The following is a 20022-nucleotide window of genomic DNA, read 5'->3' as shown; positions in this document are numbered from 1 at the left end:
AATCTCTCTGGGTTCTCCAGTTTTACTGCCTTTCTCACCACTCTATGTTTCTGTGTGGCATACCCTGTCATCTTCCCTATTTCTCCCCTGCGTTCAGACAAGTTTGAGTTCTCTCACAGTTCCTCTGGATACTCTGGTTTCTGCCTTCCTTCCGGTTTCTGCTCATATCTGTAGTACCTGGATAAACTGGACCCCAGGTACTCTGATTTATCCTCCATCTTCCTACTAAATACGAGTCCTGCCTGAGAAACCCTACACTTCAGTTCTCATGACGAGTACTGGGAGAAAGTCCAGAATTTCTCCAGACTCTACAGTTTCCTTCCCACCTACCAACCCGTTTCCCGTCTAGAACACCTGCAGAAACCCAATACTTACACTGAGTACTATTTTCAGGAATGGTTTTCTGATGAGTTGCAAAGGAGGGGATAGGTGTGTTATTACCATGGAAACTTCTAATAAAAACCATAAAACAGAAGGCATCCGGTTCCTTTTTTTGACCCCATACAAAAGTTGCCGATTGGTGTTTGGCGCCTAAATAGTTGACATTGCTGTTGAAATGTGATTATGAACTTGTAGGGAATCATCTTACTGACCTACATCTGTGCGCTCCATCTTGAGTGGTTTACAGTGTGTTTGCAGCATCCATCTGATGTGTTTTCCAGGTCAAAGCTCTGCCAAGTCTGTACATGAACCAGGATGTCAGTGATGTTCCAGAGAAACGAAGCAAACCCAGGAGACTTCAACATCACGATTCCTTCGACTAACAATATTGTACTCTTTCTGGGGGATTGTGAGCTTCAAAAGAGTGGGGAAACTGCTTCAAGTGTAACATTTGTCTTAACAGTGGAGGTAAAAGTAGCTTGTTTCCGCTACAGAACAAGACAGGAAGTCTTTCATGTGCTCCTAAGACAGGCTGATTTCTCATTACTGAAACAGGGGAGCCACCGCGGGACCAGAAAACAACTTCAGACAAAAGCTCAACCTTTTGCAGATCCGTGATGTTTAGATCTGCACTAAACACAGAATAGAAACGTTCAAATCTCAGGTCATGAGGGCAAACCTCGATACAACCCGTCTCCCTGATATTCCAGCTATTTCATAGCTTCATCCAATAACTGTACGAGCATCTCCGACGTATGTCATCTCCCATATGCTGAAGACAAAATTTGTCAAATTCTTCAAGCCTATGCTAAGTTTAGCACAAGAAAGCAATAGACAGTGATGGTTCAAATAGTAAGATGCCTTTATTTCTTAAAATATACTTTTTAATGACTTGCAAGATGTATTTTTACCAAAAGCAGAACATTTTGTATACTTGACAAGCCATTTCTGGCCTCAGTTCCTGTGGTAGGACAACGTGAACATTTTAAACATACAGTGGGTTATTTCTGGACATGAGACTACATGGCAGCTTAACCTCAAAAGCAAAGACTGCCCACTAACTGAGAGTTTCAAACGGTGAACTTCAGCTAAGCAACTGTGCCAACTACCCAGAACAAAGAAAAAAACTGAATTTTAAGGAATCTTAAGAAAAGTTTGCATGGAGGAAAAGCGTGACGTTTGATGTAAGCGTTTTTCTAGTCTGGATAAGAGTGGAAAAAGAAAGTAAAGTATGGAAATACAATTGTGTCCCTTCATTCTCCTACATTCCTTGTGCGTAATCTTTCTTCCAAGATGTTGCCTCTTATTTAGTTTAGTCAGATTATGTTTATTAGTAATTCCTTCTGCTTATTCCTTCACTGGAATATTTTGAACACTCAAGTTGTGTTTGTGTCTAAGTCTGTAGTTTGAGTCACAGTTGCTATTGTTTTCTGTTAAACCATACTAGAGAAACATCATGCCTAATGGCAGCCTGTCTTAAAAAAAAAGTAAAAATAAATAAAATAAAACTAATGTGTTTTCTGTGAATGCAGAGCAACAGGGATCCATCAAGGTAATACGTACCTTCTCCCATATTATCTTACACATCTCATGCATTAATTATAATTTCACGAGTCTGAAAGAACACACCCGGATTAGCCACCGTAGTCAGAGAGTGTTGTGGACCAGCTGATAGGACGTAGCAGTGCCATCATTTTTGTTTGTGTCTGAATGCTTTTGGGATATCTAAAATGTTTGCTGCGGCCACTAAAAACTTCGTGAAGCAGGTCGGGGACACGGGGAGACTGATCCCCGTTCCGAGCCTAAGCGAGGCCGACCGCTACCAGCCCCTCAGCCTGGTCACCAGGAAGAGGAAGAGGCATTTCTGGAAGAAGAACAAGTACGCCTCAACGCCGTTCTCGCTGAAAGACATCCTTGTTGGGGAAAAAGAGATCACAGCAGGTGAAGTGCACCGTTTGGTCCAATGTTAGGTTGTTTTTAAGGGTTGCCACGTGTTTAAAGCACACATAATTAATATTGGTCAAATTTCTGTTTTGAAGTTCCTTTAAGATAGAAAAAAAATCTAATCTTAATCAACTGTGAAACTATTAAAGTAAATATTTTCCAAATGTACATTAGTTTGTGCCTTCTCTTTATGGGAACTTTCAACTTGTTAACTTATATATTGTAATTTCTAAAACATATGAACACATATGTTACCTTGTCACAATAAAGGCATGTTTTAAATGAAATTTGAAGAGAACAAAACTTTTTTTCTGCAAAGGACAACCTAAAAGCCAGTTTAATAGTCATTAGAGTGCATTTAACAAAGAGGCCATAAAGGGGCAGTATTGTGTAAAATTGAATATCTTGAGTTTTATGTCATGTTATAATGTTATTCCTTCATCAAAAACATACCTGGAGTGTTGCCTTGATTATTTCATGCTGAGAAATCCTTTAATTTTCCGTGGCAACATTCAAGCTGTGCAAAACGCCTGATTGGCTCCTTCATACTAGCCAGCAGCAATTAGCAACTGCGGTGGAACTATGCATCTGTTGAGCTCATTGTACGAGTCACTCAGAGCAACGCTGCTAAAAAACATTATTAAAGGGTTAATAAGGCCTGAAGGTGAAGTTTGAGAAAGAGTCAGAGTTTTTAAAGAGACAGAGGCCCAATTTCATGGAGTTAAATATGAAATTCAAATTTCTTTTAAGTCATATTTTATATGCACAGGATTTTTTTTACAACTGAAGGATTGTGTTGTAAAATGGCACCATGTGGATGGAGAGAAAGCCTATAGCCACATTCGTCAAATCTGGTTTAAATGTTGGTTTTATTATTTCAGTATGCATTAATACACAAGATCGTTTAGACATAACTCTATAACTATACATTTGCAGTTTGATATAATTGCAGTATGTTGTTTTTTGTTGTTTTCAGGAGTATCGTCTTATCAACTCTTAAACTATGAGGACAAATCTGACGTAGCTCTCAGTGGTCGCCTAGGTAACCACATAATTAACGACGTGGGGTTCAACGTCAGCGGGTCAGACTCGGTGGCCGTCAAAGCCTCTTTCGGCATCGTGACCAAACATGAGCTGGAGGTCCCCACTTTACTCCGAGAACTCAACTCTAGGTACCTTTAAAAAAAAAATTAAAATCTCTTTTCTCTTTATCATTGCTTCTTTGTCTGTTTAAAAGAGATTTCCTTTTGACATATGACATTTTTGTTTTATGTTTTTTTCCCCTGATATTCATTGACACTTCATGTCTGACCTTGTACCTCCTTTTGGTGACTGTAATTCGAGAAGAGGGTTTCCCTGTAAACATGAATTAATTATGCTATTTTACACTGACTCTCACAAAGGGGTTTACATTTAGAAGCAGAATACTTGAGAGAAAAATAGGTCTCACGTGTGCCTTTCTTTCCAGGAAGGTTGACCTGGATCACTGCCTGGTTCGTCAGTCGAGGGAGAGCGGACGGACTGTCCTATGTGTGGTCGTAGAGAGCATCCGGACAACACGTCAGTGCTCTCTAACTGTCCACGCTGGCATGAGAGGGACAACCATGAGGGTAATCAGTTTTAATATATGACATTTCATTGAAACACTATATTTCAATATAGATTTTTAAGCAGAGATAACTCGGTGTTCTATAATTCTGCAGTTTCAGATTGACGACGGCAGAAACCCCAAAGGTCGTGATAAAGCCATCGTCATTCCGGCTCACACCACCATCGCCTTCAGTATCTGTGAGCTGTTCGTCCGTCTGGACGGTCGGCTCGGTAAGAGCACACCTTGTGTTATGTCTCTTCTGGAAACAAAGAAATGCACCACAGTAAACTTTACTCTACCTTTGAAATTTAGCCCATTTTGCTACTGCATATGTAAAAGTTGCTTGAATAAGAATTTTGTAAATTCTTTTGAAGGCAACACATATAAAATCCTCTTATTTTACCAAATCTGCTGCATCAAACATCTGTTGGCGTTTGATGAGGCACCACCCTATTGGATAATTCCATATTGGGACAATTTTAATTGAATATTCTACCCTTATAGGACTCATGTGCAAGCTTGAATATTGTGTGATATCCATAAGAAACAGTTTGTATATGTAGTAAATTATCTCCAAACCGGAAATGAGAGTTTGTTTCCGAATCACATTAGAGATAGTTTTGAAAATTATAGTGACAGTTCAATTGAAAAGCTAATTATTATCACCTTCCTTTCCAGATATTTGTGTTGCTCCAGAGTCTCAAGGAGGCTTTGAGAAGGAACAAATCAGGGAGCAGTTGGGTGGCTTCATTGGGCATTTCTCAATGGGACGCCTACGCCGCTTCCTGTCTGGGATTATCTATGGAAACCCCTTCCGAGCAGGTACGATTACATGCTTTATCCACATGAATTTTTGCAACACTTTCAATTTTTTTCTCACTACCAACTCCTGTTCAGACGACAGGACATTTGAAGAGCTCACCCAGTCCGACACCTATATGGATGACATGGTGACTGACTACTACGAGAAAGCTGCCAGCATGACGGATGTGTCTACAGCCTACCTGAGGGAAAGCTCTCACACACGGGTCAATCTTTTGAAACACAACATCCCAAAGGGACCCTGCGCACTGTGCGGTATGGGAAGTCAACGGCGGGAAACGGTCTATGGGTGTCTGGAATGCTCCACTGGGGGCCAGAAGTATGTCCGACTCCATGTGGTGCCCTGTTTCGATCTTTGGCACAAAACCCTAAGGTGAAAATGGAAAACTATTGAACTGAGACCAACATCTTTGACACATCTTGCCATTGCCTCAGAAGAAACCAACTATCCCCTTGTGTCTTGGCTGATGTATCATTTTCAGTTTATCTTTGGCAATATCCCATTTCCACACGTGTGCAACCCGTGTATTGTGGCTGCCATCAGATTAAATATTCAGCAAGGTGTGGTGTAAAGGCTAGCAAGGAAACAATGAGAGACTGCTTGGGTTCAGTTCCAACTGTGTTGTTGATTTTAGGTTTTTGTTCTCTGTCTCACTAAGCTTTAACTTTATTTCCATAAGCATGTTCTTTTGAAATAATTGCAATGAATCTCTGATATGCTCAAGTATACTTTAAATTTAAGATTTGGATGTTGCTTCTGATATAACCCATATCAAACTGTAAATCTGTTTCTTCTTCAAAAACATTGTTTAGCTGCTGTAAATTTTATGAATGTGAATTTGTGAAGTTTACGCACTCACCTCTTGTGATGCTATAAGAGCACATGGTGGCGCTTGTTGGGAGCCTTGTGCTTTCTGTTGCTATGTTTGGTTTTTGTCCTGTTGGAAGGTAAAGGTTGCCTTGGTTTCATGGGAACTTTGAACTTTGGTTTCAAGTCTTTGCAGCTTCTAAAATCTTCCCATTAACTCCGACCAGCTTTGCTGTCCCACCTGAAGAAGAGCATCCCCAATGCGGCCGCCATTGTATTTCTAATGATTCTCTTTCATTAAATATTTGTTTTTGTATTGAGATGAAATTACAGACTGGTTGACTGTTTTGACAATTTAGCTGACTTCTGAAGGGGGCTACTCTTATTTAGTCTGTATCAGAGCAAACGGATGTGAATACAAAAGTATGTCACCCTTTTTACATTTTTTAAAAATATAAAAATACATTAAAAACCATGTGTAATTTTCTGTTTAGTGTATTTATTGCTGTGACTCTCCGTCACCAGTGGAGGGCACTGTTGGATTTTTAACTCCGTCCAAACCGGATGTGTCGTGTGTCAACAAAGAGGACCCACGTGTAGAGGAAGGAGAAGCATGTGTCGTGATATTTTAATAATAAAACTAAAGGGGGTGAATAATACATTTAAGTGAAGATAAATGCATGAGAGCTGAGGATTATTCATCAACATGAAGTTCGCTTACAGGGTAAGTACCTCGCGCTGGTCTGTGACGTAGTTTGAGATCTTTTAGGAACGTGGCAACAAAACCGCATTAAAAAAGTCACATTTAAGATTATTTGTTCAAAAGTTGTGCGTTTAATGTATGTTGATTAGACAACAATAGTTGTTTTTTACATTGTTTGATAAATTTTATAAATAAAAACAAACTAGAGCCTGTCTTGCTTTGAGAAAAAACTAGATCTAGATACGTTGACAGGTTATGTTTTTCTGCTGAAGTTGTACGAGTCTCTGCACACTCACATGCCCTCTCACGTCTCCTCTCTGTAGTTTTCCAACTTGCTTGGAGCAGTCTATCGTCAGGGGAATTTAAATTTCTCCACAGACGGAAACGCTGTGATCAGTCCAGTTGGAAACAGAGTCTCAGTCTTCGACCTGAAAAAGTAAGTCTTGGAGGAATAGTCAAACAGGGACGGGTGCAACAATCCACATTTCATACAATATGTATGCATATTTTGTAGTCTCCATATTTAACATCTGACTTCTGTGTGTTTTAAAATCCATTGTGAACGTTCATATTTATACTGGGTAAAAAAAAATGGATTGCATCGATGTGAAAACACACACAGCAGCAGCATGGAAATAAATATCGATTCATTGTTTTGCTTGTCGGACTGATGCCTGTTCCGATGTTAATGCCGATACATTGTGTATTCCTTGAAAATTTTACTGAACTGACTGAAAATTTGACATCTGAATTGGGAAAACTGGAACTTTGGCTTTAAAACTATTAAGGAAGCTATTATTATTAGCCCACAATTTTGACAATATATGCTATTAATTTGGAACCAAAAAACCTGATGTGTTTTCTTTAATATTTCTGTCGGATATTAATATGTGTATATGTTTTTTTTGTTTTTCAGTAATACATCCGAGACGTTACCGATTTCAACAACCAAAAATATAACATGTGTGGGTGTGTCTCCTGATGGCAGTTTGGCCATAGTGGTCGATGAAGGTAGAAGCTTTCGTTTCTCTCGATATGTATAATCGTTTTAGTAACAAAAGTACTTTTAACAAACAGATGCAACCAGTGGAAACATTCCTGGTTTTTGAGTTGATGACAAGTAATTTTTAAATGTTTTCGCTTTGTGATATGTATTCAGTTGCAATTGAAAAAACAAACAAAAAAACAATCAAAAAGTAGCAATGTAAGAAAATGTGGTCAAAATGTACTCCAGCTACAGAGATAGCTCTGGATGACCTGAGCCAGTCTATCTATAGTGGGATTATCAATTGAAGTCACACTGCATCAACACCTATTGTGCCGTGGATGTCACCAGCAGAAAGAAAGCAAGAATTCGTAATGAATTATTTTGTAGTTATTATTAAACAATCACTTAAAATTTTTAAATAAAAATTTACAGTTTTAGCTAAACCGTATTCTGGCGCAATTGCTCAACAAGCACCCTGTCTCATCTTTTCTCATCATTTATCTACTCACCTACATATAACAACTTTGGGTCATTGGGATGTATCTCATTCACAAATATTTGGTAGCATAACTTCTCTCATCAAGCTACGGTGAGAGAAGTTATGCTAGCTGACAACATGCTAGCTAATGTTAAAACAGAAGATCGTCCCATTCTACTTTTATAGCCTTTAGGAACCAGCAACTCCTTTGCATCTTTTTAGCTAAAAGTTGAAAAGTTGGGGGGGAAAAGATGAGCTGTACATGTTGCATTTTAGCAACAATGGGTTCACTTTGTAGATCTGCTGTAAGTTTTTGTTTGATGTCAAATAGATGGTGCTGCGCTGCTGGTCAGTCTCATCACACGAGCTGTCCTTCATCACTTCCACTTCCACAAGCCTGTCAGCAGCATCCGCTTCTCACCTGACGGCAGGTCAGGATCTCTTCACATCTAATCAGACAATCACTTTCTTAATCTCCGCAGTATTTTGAGAGTTAATCTGCTCTGGTTTCTCAGGAAGTTTGTCGTGACAAAGGAGAACGTGGCGCTGCTGTACCACGCCCCTGGGAAGCAGCGAGAGTTTAACGCCTTTGTCTTAGACAAGAGCTATTACGGCCCATATGACGAAACCACGTGCATCGACTGGACCGACGACTCCAAGTGAGTGCGAGAGTTTGGGAGAGAGAGAAAGATACGCATAACTTTGTGAACAGAAGTGATGGTCGGGACGTTTTCCTTCAGGTGCTTCGTGGTGGGAAGCAAAGACATGTCCACTTGGGTGTTTGGAGCGGAGCGCTGGGCCAACCTCATCTACTACTCCCTGGGTGGACACAAGGACATCATCGTGGGATGCTTCTTCGAAAAGGACAGCTTGGATGTACGTTTACTTCCTTTCTTTAAGTTTGACAACACACATTTCTAGTAACACTTCCGCGATTTATGTTTTGCTCAGCTTTACACGGTGAGCCAGGATGGGGCGCTGTGCGTCTGGGAGAGCGACACCAAGCTGGACGGCCTCGTTCTGAAAAAGAGCTCCGACAAACCTGGGCCTCAGAGACGAGACGGGGACGAGGAGGAAGAGGACGAGGACAGGGTGGAGGGAGAGGAAGCGGAAGTGATTCGGGGGAAAACTGAACCTCCGAAAGACAAGAAGGAGGTCAAAAACGTTCGATACAAGCAAAGGAGCAAGTAAGTCCTGTTTTCTGTCAAATAGATATTTGGTTTCTGTTGTTAAAGACAGACCATGTTACAGCATTACAATGTAGAGATGCACCGATCTGATATTAATATCTGTATCGATACCAATATAAAAAAAAAAATCATAATTTTATTGTTTATGTTACATTGTATTTAGAATTCCTAATTACACTTTCCAAACAATTTGAAAGAGGCTTTGTTGCTGTTACAATATATGCTACCGGAACAGCATTGGACGATGCTACACCTCAGATATTGGTATCAGTATCGGACGTGAAAATAGTGTATCGGTTCAGCCCTATCATTACGTTTTACATTACATTTTATCCCATTAAAATGTCTGAACCGTGTATACTAAAACAGAAGGTATATCTAAATAGTTCTGATGTTACATGTTTTCAACTCATTTATTTTTTTCTTCAGAAACTGGAAACTTTTCTTTTTGCATTTTCAGACACTTCTTCAACAAGGAGGGGGAGTTCAACAACCTCACCGCCGCTGCCTACCATAAACCCACTCACATCCTGGTGACTGGGTTTGCATCTGGGATATTTCACCTGCACGAACTCCCGGAGTTTAACCTGATTCACTCACTAAGGTGGTTGCTATGGTTATACAACGCCTTAATAGGAAACACTTTGAGTCTTTCTTGCTGATTTCTGTCCCTCTTGCAGCATTTCAGACCAAAGAATCGCCTCAGTGGCTGTGAACAGCTCCGGAGACTGGATTGCTTTCGGATGTTCTCGTAAGTTAAACTTCCTGTCTCTATGTAGGTAGTTTTTTTATGGCTGCGAATGTGTAAAACGTAACCATGGTTTCAGGGATGGGTCAGCTGCTGGTGTGGGAGTGGCAGAGCGAGTCCTACGTCTTCAAGCAGCAGGGTCACTTCAACAACATGGCCTCGCTGGCTTACTCTCCAGACGGGCAGTACGTCGTGACAGGAGGGGATGATGGGAAAGTGAGTCCAGAGGAGGCCTAGAGTGCAAATTTGTGCGCCAAAAATCTCAGTCAAATTTGCTAATCGGACGTTGATGGGTTACTTCTTCAGGTTAAAGTGTGGAACACCAACAGCGGGCTCTGCTTCGTCACCTTCACTGAGCACACCAGCAGCGTCACCAACGTCGCCTTCACCTCCAGCGGCTTCGTCATTGTCAGCGCTTCTCTGGACGGCACCGTCCGGGCGTACGACCTGCACAGGTGAGGTCCTCGCTCCGGGGCTCCGCTTCGGGAACGCAAACGAGAAAAAGTTTCGAGGACGGGTGGGCTTTGTGTTTTACAGATACCGAAACTTTAGGACGTTCACGTCTCCTCGGCCCGCGCAGTTCTCCTCGCTGGCCGTAGATGTCAGTGGAGAGCTGGTGAGCGCAGGAGCTCAGGATTCCTTCGAGATCTTTCTCTGGTCCATGCAGACGGGCAGACTGCTGGAGGTAGGGACACGTCTGTGCAGCTTCGCTTGTAGTGTTTCAAGACTAGTTGAAGGTGAGATTCCTTGTGTTTGGATGACCAGGTCCTCGGAGGACACGAGGGTCCGGTTAGCTCCCTGTGTTTTAGTCCTGTTCAGTCCATCCTGGCCAGCGCTTCCTGGGACCGAACTGTCCGCCTGTGGGACATGTTGGACAGCTGGCAGGTCAAAGAAACACTCCCCCTCACATCAGACGGTACGTCCACAGAAAATGGAGAAATCTGGGGAGGGAGGGCACCAGATTGAAAACGATGAAAAAACAAAATTAATAAAAACAAAAAAGAATGATAGAATATTTATAAGCTTATTATAGAAGTAGGAAGTAGAAGTTTTTAAATAAAATATACAGAATTACCAAATGCTGAGGGAAAAATGATGAAATGTGATAACATTAAAGACAAAATGTGTGTTATTCCTCAGTTGTAAAAACAAAAATGGAAAACATAATGGAAATACTCCCAACAGATTTAAGGGGTTTATTTAATAATTGATCACATTTTCACGTTAAGTTCTGGAATTGCAGAACATCGAGAAAAAATTAGAAAATCACACAGTGTCAAGGAATTTGTGCAATAAGTCTGTTTAGTTAAAAAATATAATATCCTGTTTTGAAAATGTTTTTGCAGTTTGAAAAAGAAAATCATGTAATCACCACCCGTTTAGGAAAAATTACAGAAATATGTAGCATTAAGGAAACCAAAAGAATCATTTTATTTGGTCAAATTACACAGAAATTATGTTTGCGTAGAAGAAAATCTTGAGGCAAGAACGTTTGAATAAGTTTTAGATGGAATCTTCAGCTATTGAAAAACTGAATAGCTGAAGAAAAAAGATGCAACTTTCAAGCTAGATAATTGTGAGATCACCCAAAGTTGATAGGGAAAAAATGATGGAATCAGGCTGTGATGAGTGGAAAATAGGATCAGCGGATTCTAAAACAGATTGTAACCAGATAAATAGGGGTAAAAATGATGCGGTCAGTAGTTTTTTTTCTGTCTAAATAGTTTTTACTTTTCCGTCTTAAACCACATGCCGATGTGAATTGTTGATTTTCCTTCGGTGATGCAACCTCACTGTGTTTTTGTGGCCTTTTCTCGTCAGGTCTGTGTGTGACGTATCGCCCTGACGGTCAGGAATTGGCTGTGGCCACTCTGAATGGAGAAATCTCTTTCTGGAGCCCCCAAACCGCCACGCAGACTGGATCCATAACCGGGCGCCACGATCTGGAGACGGGCCGCAAGGAGACGGATAAAATCACAGCCAAGCAGTCTGCCAAAGGAAAGTGAGTTAAAACACAAAATAAAACTAGCTGCATATCTGTTTACATTGGGCTCATTTGGGTTTTTTATTTATTTTTTTTAACTCTGGTTGTTTGTTGTTCAGGTCTTTCACGGCTCTGTGTTACTCTGCCGACGGGGAATCTATTCTGGCAGGAGGCCACTCAAAGTTTGTCTGCATCTACAATGTCCAGGAGCAGATGCTCTTGAAGAAGTTTGAGATCTCCTGCAACCTGTCCTTCGATGCCATGGAGGTAAAACAAAGCATTCATTCACAGCTGCACAAAGTGGAGCCTTATGCGTGACTGTGACTGTTCGCTTCACCTCCAGGAGTTCCTGGACAGACGGAAGATGACGGAGTTCGGCAGCCTGGCTCTGGTGGACGAAGGGGCCGGAGACGGAGAGGGGGTCGACATTAGCCTGCCTGGAGTCCGGAGAGGTACAAGTCCAGTCCAAACATTCGGGACTTTTATATTTGTACACCCAGATGTTGTCTAGACCAGGGGTCACCAACTCCAGTCCTCAAGGGTTAAAATCCTGCAACTTTTAGATTCACCTCTGCTCCAAAATGTCTGAATTTCCTCACCAGCATTCATTCATCTCTGCAATAGGCTGGAAATTAGCAGTTTATTTGACCCAGGTGTGTTTGAGCAGAGACACATCTAAAAGTTGCAGGACGGTAGCCCTCGAGGACTGGAGTTGGTGACCCCTGGTCCAGACTGTCTACTGAAAATGAATCTTCTCCAACCAGTATGCTTTTCATACATCCGTCCATCCTCCCTCCCTGAAAACCTGAGCTTTTAACTAAACTCTCTGAAAACCTAAACTCTGTGACAAACTACTTGAAAACTTGAGGTTTTTTTTTTTTTTTTGACAAATTTCCTGAAAACCTGAGTTTTTGAACAAAGTGTCTGCTCCTATACGTCAGGACTGAAAACATTTCTGCCGCTGAAACATAAAGGTTCCTCAGCTCATTTTGTCACACCTCTGTGTTTTTAAATTACCCATTTTCTGTTTCCGTTTACCCTGATTTAAACTTTTGAATGAGTGGATGAATTTTGCGTTTTCTGAAAGGCGACATGAGTTCCCGTCACTTCAAGCCGGAGATTCGAGTCAGCTCTCTGCGGTTTTCCCCAACCGGGCGCAGCTGGGCGGCCACCACCACCGAGGGCCTCCTGGTCTACTCCCTGGACGGATCCCTGGTCTTCGACCCATATGACCTGGACCTGGACGTGACACCGGCTAGCATTCGCAAGCAGGTCCGACTCCAGGACTGGACGTCGGCCATCGTCCTGGCATTCAGACTCAACGAAAACGCGCTCAAGCAGGAAGCGCTGGAGGCGGTGCCGCACGAGCAAAGTAGGTTTGAAGCTGATGTTTGTCTGGTTCGCAGGCTGGAGATGTTTTGGAACCGGATTGTGTGTTTGTGTTTCAGTCCCGGTGGTGTGTGGATCTCTACCCGACGTTTACGTGGAGAAGCTGCTGGGCTTTGTGGCTTCCTGCTTGGAGAAGTCGAGCCACCTGCAGTTCTACATGACCTGGGCCCAGAACCTGCTCATGCTGCACGGCCAGAAACTTAAGAACAGGTAACAAACAGATTCCCTGACTCAGTCCACTCATTCTCACACTTTCCACCGGTGATAATGCTGGGATTCAACGGTTTCCAGGTCTGCATCCATTCTCCCGACACTGCAGTCGCTGCAGAAGAGCATCCAGAGGCACTTTGACAGTCTGTCCAAGCTGTAAGTCTCAGGGTTTTTCCTGTGTTTCCGTTCCTACTGAAACCAAATCAAATTGTTTGATGTATTTTCTGCTCACAGGTGTGACTTCAACATGTACAACATCCGCTACGCTGTGGCGCTCTCAAAGCAGAAGGGCTTAAAGAGGCCTATGAAGGAGGAAGAGGAGCCTGATGAAGAGACGTCTGAGGAGATGAGCGAGGCTTCTTTAGAGGAGTCAGACATGATGCTGTAGTAATATTGATATTTCATGGTAAAAGAGGATTTTTCTAAAAAAAAATAATAATAATAAACTAAATTGTCTGATTGTCTCTGTGGCTTTTGATCTTTTTTTTATCCAATTGGATTTTTTTAACCCAAGTTCTGATATTATTTATTCACAAAATGTATTTACTACTATGAAGGAGAATTATTGCCAAGCTAAGAAAATAAAAATAATAAAATTACGAGAATAAAGTAACTAAATTATGTGAATGAAGTCGTTTGAAAATAAAGTAGAAGTGATACAAATATAAAGTCGTAGTATTAAGAAACTAGCTATTAATTCTCATAATATTACATTATTGTATTACAACTTTATTTTGTAATAGACTTTATTCTAATCTTATGTCTTTATTCTCATATAATTACAAGTATATTCTCTTAATATGGCTTTACTCCTAATATATATTGTTTTTACTTAGTGTGGCCTTAATTCTCCGTCGTATACAACAGACTCCAAACTGACTGTTTTTTAATTTCTTAAAAAATATACGAGTCGGTGAAAAATTAAGCAAACCACGGAACAGTGTTTCACACTCCTTACCGGCTGGTGGCGCTGCCGCCACCAGCCGTTTACTAAATCGGTAAGAGACGAAGAACAAGCGTGTAGCTGTAATGAGAGAAAACAGGAGCATGACTGAATCCCCATCTCAAGCGGGAAAAGAAATGCCGGCGAAAAAACAGAAACTGAGCAGTGATGAGAACAGTAACCCTGACATGTCAGGAGACGAGAACGTAAGCGCTTAAACCATATATGTTCGCGTATATGAATGCACTCAGTTATAAAGGCTGGTTTTGGCGGGTTAGCTCCCTGCTAACAGGCGACCGGAAAGCTAACGATGTTAGCTTGGAGCATCTTTGTCTACCTGCAGCTGAACTGGTCATGTTTTCCACAACACAGGCAGCTGGACATGGAGAGTTAGCTTTGTTAGAACATTAATAGGTTTCCCATACAGTCGGTAACAGTATGGGGTTTGATTTTAGTGTTTCCAAGGACTGGATGCGTAGGAAAAAAACATGAATTTCCAGAATATAGTAGCTCCTTTCTGCATATTGCCAGACTCAGTCATGATGGAGTAATTTGCTCTTCAAGTTGCTGCATTTACAAGTCTGCTCAGTGATGCTTTGGTGTGTATTTCTTCTGTTTTGTGGTATTTTTTCCTTCTCTCTTTTTACCTTTTGCTCCCTTTTATCCTTCCTTAATTCCATCCTTTGATTTATTTTCCTTCCCTCTGTTTAATCCCTCTTACAGCTACCCTCTCCATCTCTTTAATTTCATTTTTCCAATCCTTCCATCTCCCCATCTTATTCCTGTTTCCTTCTATCTGTTCCTCCTGTTTTTTCCCCCAGATTTTATGTAAATAAATGACTGCAATAGAAGTATCTACCACACATTCATGGTAAACTTATGTATTTAATATAATATAAAAAAAGAAAACGACTAAGAAATCTGATAACATGGATCTGGAGAAGCATACAAATTGAACAGATATTGTCATTTAAATGTTTTTTTTTCCCAGGACGATGCGGTCAGCGTTGAAAGCGGAACCAACGCGGAGCGTCCAGACACTCCCACTAACACAGCCAACGCTCCGGGCAGGAAGAGCTGGGGGAAGGGCAAGTGGAAGTCCAAGAAGTGTAGATATTCTTTCAAATGCGTCAACAGCCTGCGGGTGAGAAGCTCCACCACATATTAAGCTTGTTCGTAGTTTGCGTTGAACACGGCATCACTGGGCGTCACGTGGGTCCGTTTGCTTTTTCCCTCAGGAGGACCACGGCCAGCCGCTGTTTGGAGTCCAGTTTAACTGGCACAGTAAGGAGGGAGACCCTCTGGTGTTCGCCACAGTTGGCAGTAACAGGGTACATCTTCACTTAGCAAGGAAAACAAACCACTTTTCTCTGTTTTGTTGTGGGAATGTTACGTCGTCATCCATCCTCTGATTACGTATCTATCATCCAGCCGTGCTTCCACCCATCATTCAGTCGTCATTAATTTATCCGTTCATCCTAGAGACGGTGAGATGAAGCTTCATGATGCACTGAAGCTTTAAATCCGGTTGCTTTACTGCGACACCAAGTGGACAATACATGTAAAATGGGCAGAAATGATTAGGATGTGATGTGTGAAGCTCCAGATGTTTGTGATAAATTACAAACATACAGTCATAATATTCCCTTAATCTGTCTTTATGGATCAAAAGGAAAAGCGGGAACTAATAGGACAGATGGCTGTAATGTGAATGGTGTTACTTTGTAACCATGATTGTTACAAAGTAACCAAAACATGTCTTCCTCTATATGTAAATATCTGTTTTCAACTGTATCTGTGAATCCATCCATCACTCCACACATGTATGCATCCATCCAAATGTCCTTCCACTGATTCTAATGTCCTTGGAGTTGGATTGTTCCAGAAATATCCATAAATTCCTATTGAACATCCGTATGTGTGCTTTTACAAAATGAGCTACATGTCTCTGTTCAATCTTTAATCACATTCTTTTATGACAAAACCTAAGATTTACTTTTGCTTCTTTGCTCCTCTTTGAACTATTTCTGTCATTTCCTCCACCAGGTCACTCTGTATGAATGTCACTCTCAGGGGGAGATCAGACTTCTGCAGTCCTATGTTGATGCAGACGTATCCTTCAGATCAATGAATACTGACTTAAACATTTGTTCGTTGTGGACAGAACTTTGGTTGTAAACCTGTGGCGACCTCAGCACCTTTTCTGCTTATTGGTGCCCCAAAAACGGTTTAATCAGCCCTGATCACATGCTGGAGAGCTGAACAGAGCAGGTAGAAATGTCTTCGCTTTCCCTTGACGGAAAAAAAAAAAAGGCAGACGAAAACTTCTACACGTGCGCCTGGACCTACGACACAAACACGAGTCACCCCCTGCTGGCCGTGGCTGGGTCTCGCGGCATCATCCGGATAATCAACCACATAACGATGCAGTGCATCAAGGTACAGTCTTTTTCTATGTTCTGTAATCCTACTGAAATTGATGAAGGGTGAAGCTTTATGACGTTGAGGTGAACTCTGTCATGTTTTTGTCCGTATCCAGCATTATGTAGGTCATGGGAACGCCATCAACGAGCTCAAGTTTCATCCAAGAGATCCAAATCTCCTCCTGTCTGTCAGTAAAGGTAAGCTAAACTATTTGACCTCTGGCTTGCCTCCATAAACTTCCATAAAACGACCCAGATGAGTCAGAAACATTCATATGTTCTTTGATAGCTTTTAATAAATGACATTTGCAGATTTACACCGAAGGATAGTTGAGTTTATATAACCATGTGACTCTCAGGCGCTTCTGTAAATCTCATAAAGCAGCTGAGCTGACAGTAATTCATACAAACAGCAGTAAAGTTTAATTTTTAATCATCGCTGTCGTTTAGTTTTAAAGTAGAAAATGGAGGCAGTATGCTCCTACATGGTGGCTCTTCATTAATTGTGACCATGCTGGTGTTTTGGAGCATTTTGTGGTTATGAAGTGAAGCTTTGTGTTTCGCAAACTTGCTTCCCCATTTTGAGGAAACTACCTATCATGACTATTGCTCTGATCTATATAGAAATTGAAAAAAAAAAAGTAAAAGTATTTAGTACCTTTTAAAGTAGATGGATAACGTTGTCTTCTCTTTCCGTAGATCACGCCCTCCGTCTGTGGAACATACAGACGGACACATTAGTTGCCATATTTGGAGGCGTGGAGGGCCACCGAGACGAAGTCCTGAGTGCTGTAAGTAAAGCTGCAATGATTAGAAAATTATCGATACAACTAAAACAATGCATATATCGTATGATGAAAAGCTACAATTATTATTACCATAAAATTCTAATGTTGTAGAAGAGGCAAATATTGAAAGCTCATAATGTCGCAACATATGAGCTGATTAACTCAAACACATGTTAAGGTTAAGGCCCCAACCAGCTATTCAGTGCATAGATATATGACCACATATTTTATGAAGAAACCTGACATTTCTGTTTTAAATGTATATTTATGGAATCTGAATAGCAAAAATACTAAACTTTATCATGAGATTTAAATTTTTTGGAGATGCACATGAAGGATGAAATGGTAGCCACCTGGCTACTATATACTTATTTAACACTTTAAAGCAACGTGTATTAGCATAAGTGCTAATATTAGGTAACACCGACATGGTTTCCATAAATACCAAACCTCTACTTTGCTACATATTGGATGCTAGTCAACAGTAGCTAACGTCGTTGTTGCAAGCATTATCTTTTGAGCTGTAATTAGCTTATATGCCAACATTAGCTTCTTAGCTATGTTTATCTAACATGCTAAAACTAGCATGTTAGATAAACATGCTAATTTTATCAAACATAAAATTAGTATATTTTATGTAAGCTCGCTCACAAATGAATGCTAGCATTTGTAAGCCATCGTTACAAATGCTAGCATTAATAATGCCATCATTGACTCAATAATTCAAATAAATCTGTCCTCTGGTAGGATTTTGACCTGCTGGGTGAAAAGATCATGTCATGTGGGATGGACCACTCACTGAAACTCTGGAGAATCAACTCAGAGCGGATGCAAAAAGCCATCCGTGGCTCGTATGAGTACAACCCCACAAAGACGAACCGGTAAAGCGTCGGCTTGATCAGTTATCGTTTCAAAATGTTAATAAATATGTGAGATTTGTTAACACAGATCTTCTCTTCAGGCCTTTTGTATCACAGAAAATTCATTTTCCAGACTTTTCAACACGAGACATCCATAGAAACTACGTGGACTGTGTGAGGTGGCTTGGAGATTTGATTCTCTCTAAGGCAGGAGAAGTTTTATTCAGAGGATAAAGGTTTTGGTTTTATTTAAGGCCATAGGTGATTGAGAATATTTTCCTCTCTGCAGTCCTGTGAAAACGCCATTGTGTGTTGGAAGCCTGGAAAGATGGAGGACGACATCGACCACATCAAGCCAAACGAATCCAACGTCACAATTCTGGGGCGTTTCGATTACAGCCAGTGTGACATTTGGTACATGCGCTTCTCTATGGACTTTTGGCAGAAGGTCTCAACCCTTATTCTCAAGTTACCTTGTCATGTTTAGCAGAGTTTGAGGCTCATGGTGAAGAAAAGTAATGATGGCTGTTCTGACTGTGATTGTGATTTCCAGATGCTTGCTTTGGGAAACCAGGTGGGAAAACTTTACGTTTGGGACCTAGAAGTGGAAGATCCACACAAAGCAAAGTAAGTCAGAGAATTTGAATTCTGATTGACACTCAGCTACGTTCTAAACTCTAGTAATTGGTATAAATCAGGATTTTTATGGAGTTTTAAGGGAAAGTTGATTAGCTTCGTTTCCACTTCAGGTGCACCACACTGACGCTTCCCAAATGCACCTCGGCTATCCGGCAAACCAGCTTCAGCCGCGACAGCAGCATCCTGATCGCCGTGTGCGACGACGCCTCCATCTGGCGCTGGGACCGTCAGCGCTGAGCCGTCAAGGCAACACACAAAAACCCATCTGATGTTTCACAGAAACACTGCAAAAAAAAAAAAAAACGTTCATTCCCCAGCAGGACATTTTATTTTAATCAGTCAAGATTTGGGCTTATACAATTAAAAGAAAAACGTTAATTTAATGTCCTTAGTGTGCCTTTATGTCATTGTTTGCATCCTCTTTTAGTGAAATAAAAACCAGCTTTTCAGGAGGATCTGCACCGACTATTCCACAAAAGCTCACTAAAGCAGTGTCTGTGTCCCGTCATGTATCTATTTTAATGTGATTTAAAGCTGGTTCTCTTCAAACAAAAAGTATTTTGTTTTTAAATGTTTTGTCTTTGAAATCTCACTTGACTTCAGTCAGTAAAATGTTTTTAAATATCTGAAGTGGCAGTTTTTTTTGGGGGGGGGGTTGGGAGGAGGACGATTTTTAACTTTAGAATATTAAAAGAAATACCAACACAGAGGTTCACAAAATGTTCAAATGGTTTTACTTTGTAAAAAATACATAGAATTTGTTTTTACATTAATATAGAGAGTAAGGTAACATTGGATAAGAGACGTAATTTACTTCGTTTTTGAGGGTATTTTTTGCATAACCTTGGATATAGTTAAAGTTTTCAGGAAGTTTCATTTATATTTTTCTGCAGTCATCCTCTATGGTGGTTTGTGAAGTTTGTTGCCTAACGAGTATCCGGTTGACCACACTCAATCAACTTTTATCTTTCCTTATATGGAGTAGAACACATTTTTTAAACCATGTCTCCCTAATCAGTTATTTTAATTGTTTTTACTTTTCTAATCTATGGAAACGCATACTATTGTACAGAAATGACGCTTTGTTTGATTCTATTTGGCTGCTTCTACTAGTTAATGCTTGAATAAATAAC

At 40.8% G+C, this 20022-nt stretch overlaps 3 protein-coding genes across 3 annotated transcripts; all 3 read left to right on the top strand.

Annotated features, from left to right (window-relative positions):
* Nucleotides 1-1855: 1855 nt before the first annotated feature.
* On the top strand, nt 1856-5775 carry pjvk (pejvakin). Its single transcript, XM_008424147.2, has 6 exons — nt 1856-2322; nt 3302-3497; nt 3794-3935; nt 4029-4146; nt 4595-4738; nt 4814-5775. The coding sequence occupies exons 1-6, from the start codon at nt 2112-2114 to the stop codon at nt 5113-5115; spliced, it is 1113 nt and encodes a 370-aa protein (XP_008422369.1). The 5' UTR covers nt 1856-2111; the 3' UTR covers nt 5116-5775.
* Nucleotides 5776-6108: 333 nt separating this feature from the next.
* On the top strand, nt 6109-13696 carry pwp2h (PWP2 small subunit processome component). The gene is made up of 20 exons (XM_008424159.2): nt 6109-6270; nt 6573-6685; nt 7166-7260; nt 8047-8146; nt 8231-8374; nt 8456-8591; nt 8667-8902; nt 9366-9509; nt 9586-9656; nt 9733-9869; nt 9960-10108; nt 10191-10338; nt 10419-10569; nt 11475-11655; nt 11757-11904; nt 11981-12089; nt 12725-13009; nt 13086-13236; nt 13318-13392; nt 13471-13696. The coding sequence occupies exons 1-20, from the start codon at nt 6253-6255 to the stop codon at nt 13622-13624; spliced, it is 2745 nt and encodes a 914-aa protein (XP_008422381.1). The 5' UTR covers nt 6109-6252; the 3' UTR covers nt 13625-13696.
* Nucleotides 13697-14224: 528 nt separating this feature from the next.
* eed (embryonic ectoderm development) lies at nt 14225-19192 on the top strand. The gene is made up of 12 exons (XM_008424171.2): nt 14225-14385; nt 15171-15323; nt 15418-15510; nt 16226-16291; nt 16493-16618; nt 16719-16800; nt 17302-17393; nt 18138-18271; nt 18352-18457; nt 18540-18698; nt 18804-18877; nt 19000-19192. Exons 1-12 carry the CDS (start codon nt 14266-14268, stop codon nt 19124-19126), a joined length of 1332 nt encoding a protein of 443 aa, XP_008422393.1. The 5' UTR covers nt 14225-14265; the 3' UTR covers nt 19127-19192.
* Nucleotides 19193-20022: the final 830 nt, after the last annotated feature.

The sequence above is a fragment of the Poecilia reticulata genome, linkage group LG2, assembly GCF_000633615.1.
Source record: "Poecilia reticulata strain Guanapo linkage group LG2, Guppy_female_1.0+MT, whole genome shotgun sequence".
Classification (NCBI taxonomy): domain Eukaryota; kingdom Metazoa; phylum Chordata; class Actinopteri; order Cyprinodontiformes; family Poeciliidae; genus Poecilia; species Poecilia reticulata.
Note: the sequence above shows the minus strand (reverse complement) of the source record. Positions and strands in the feature narration are given on the sequence as shown.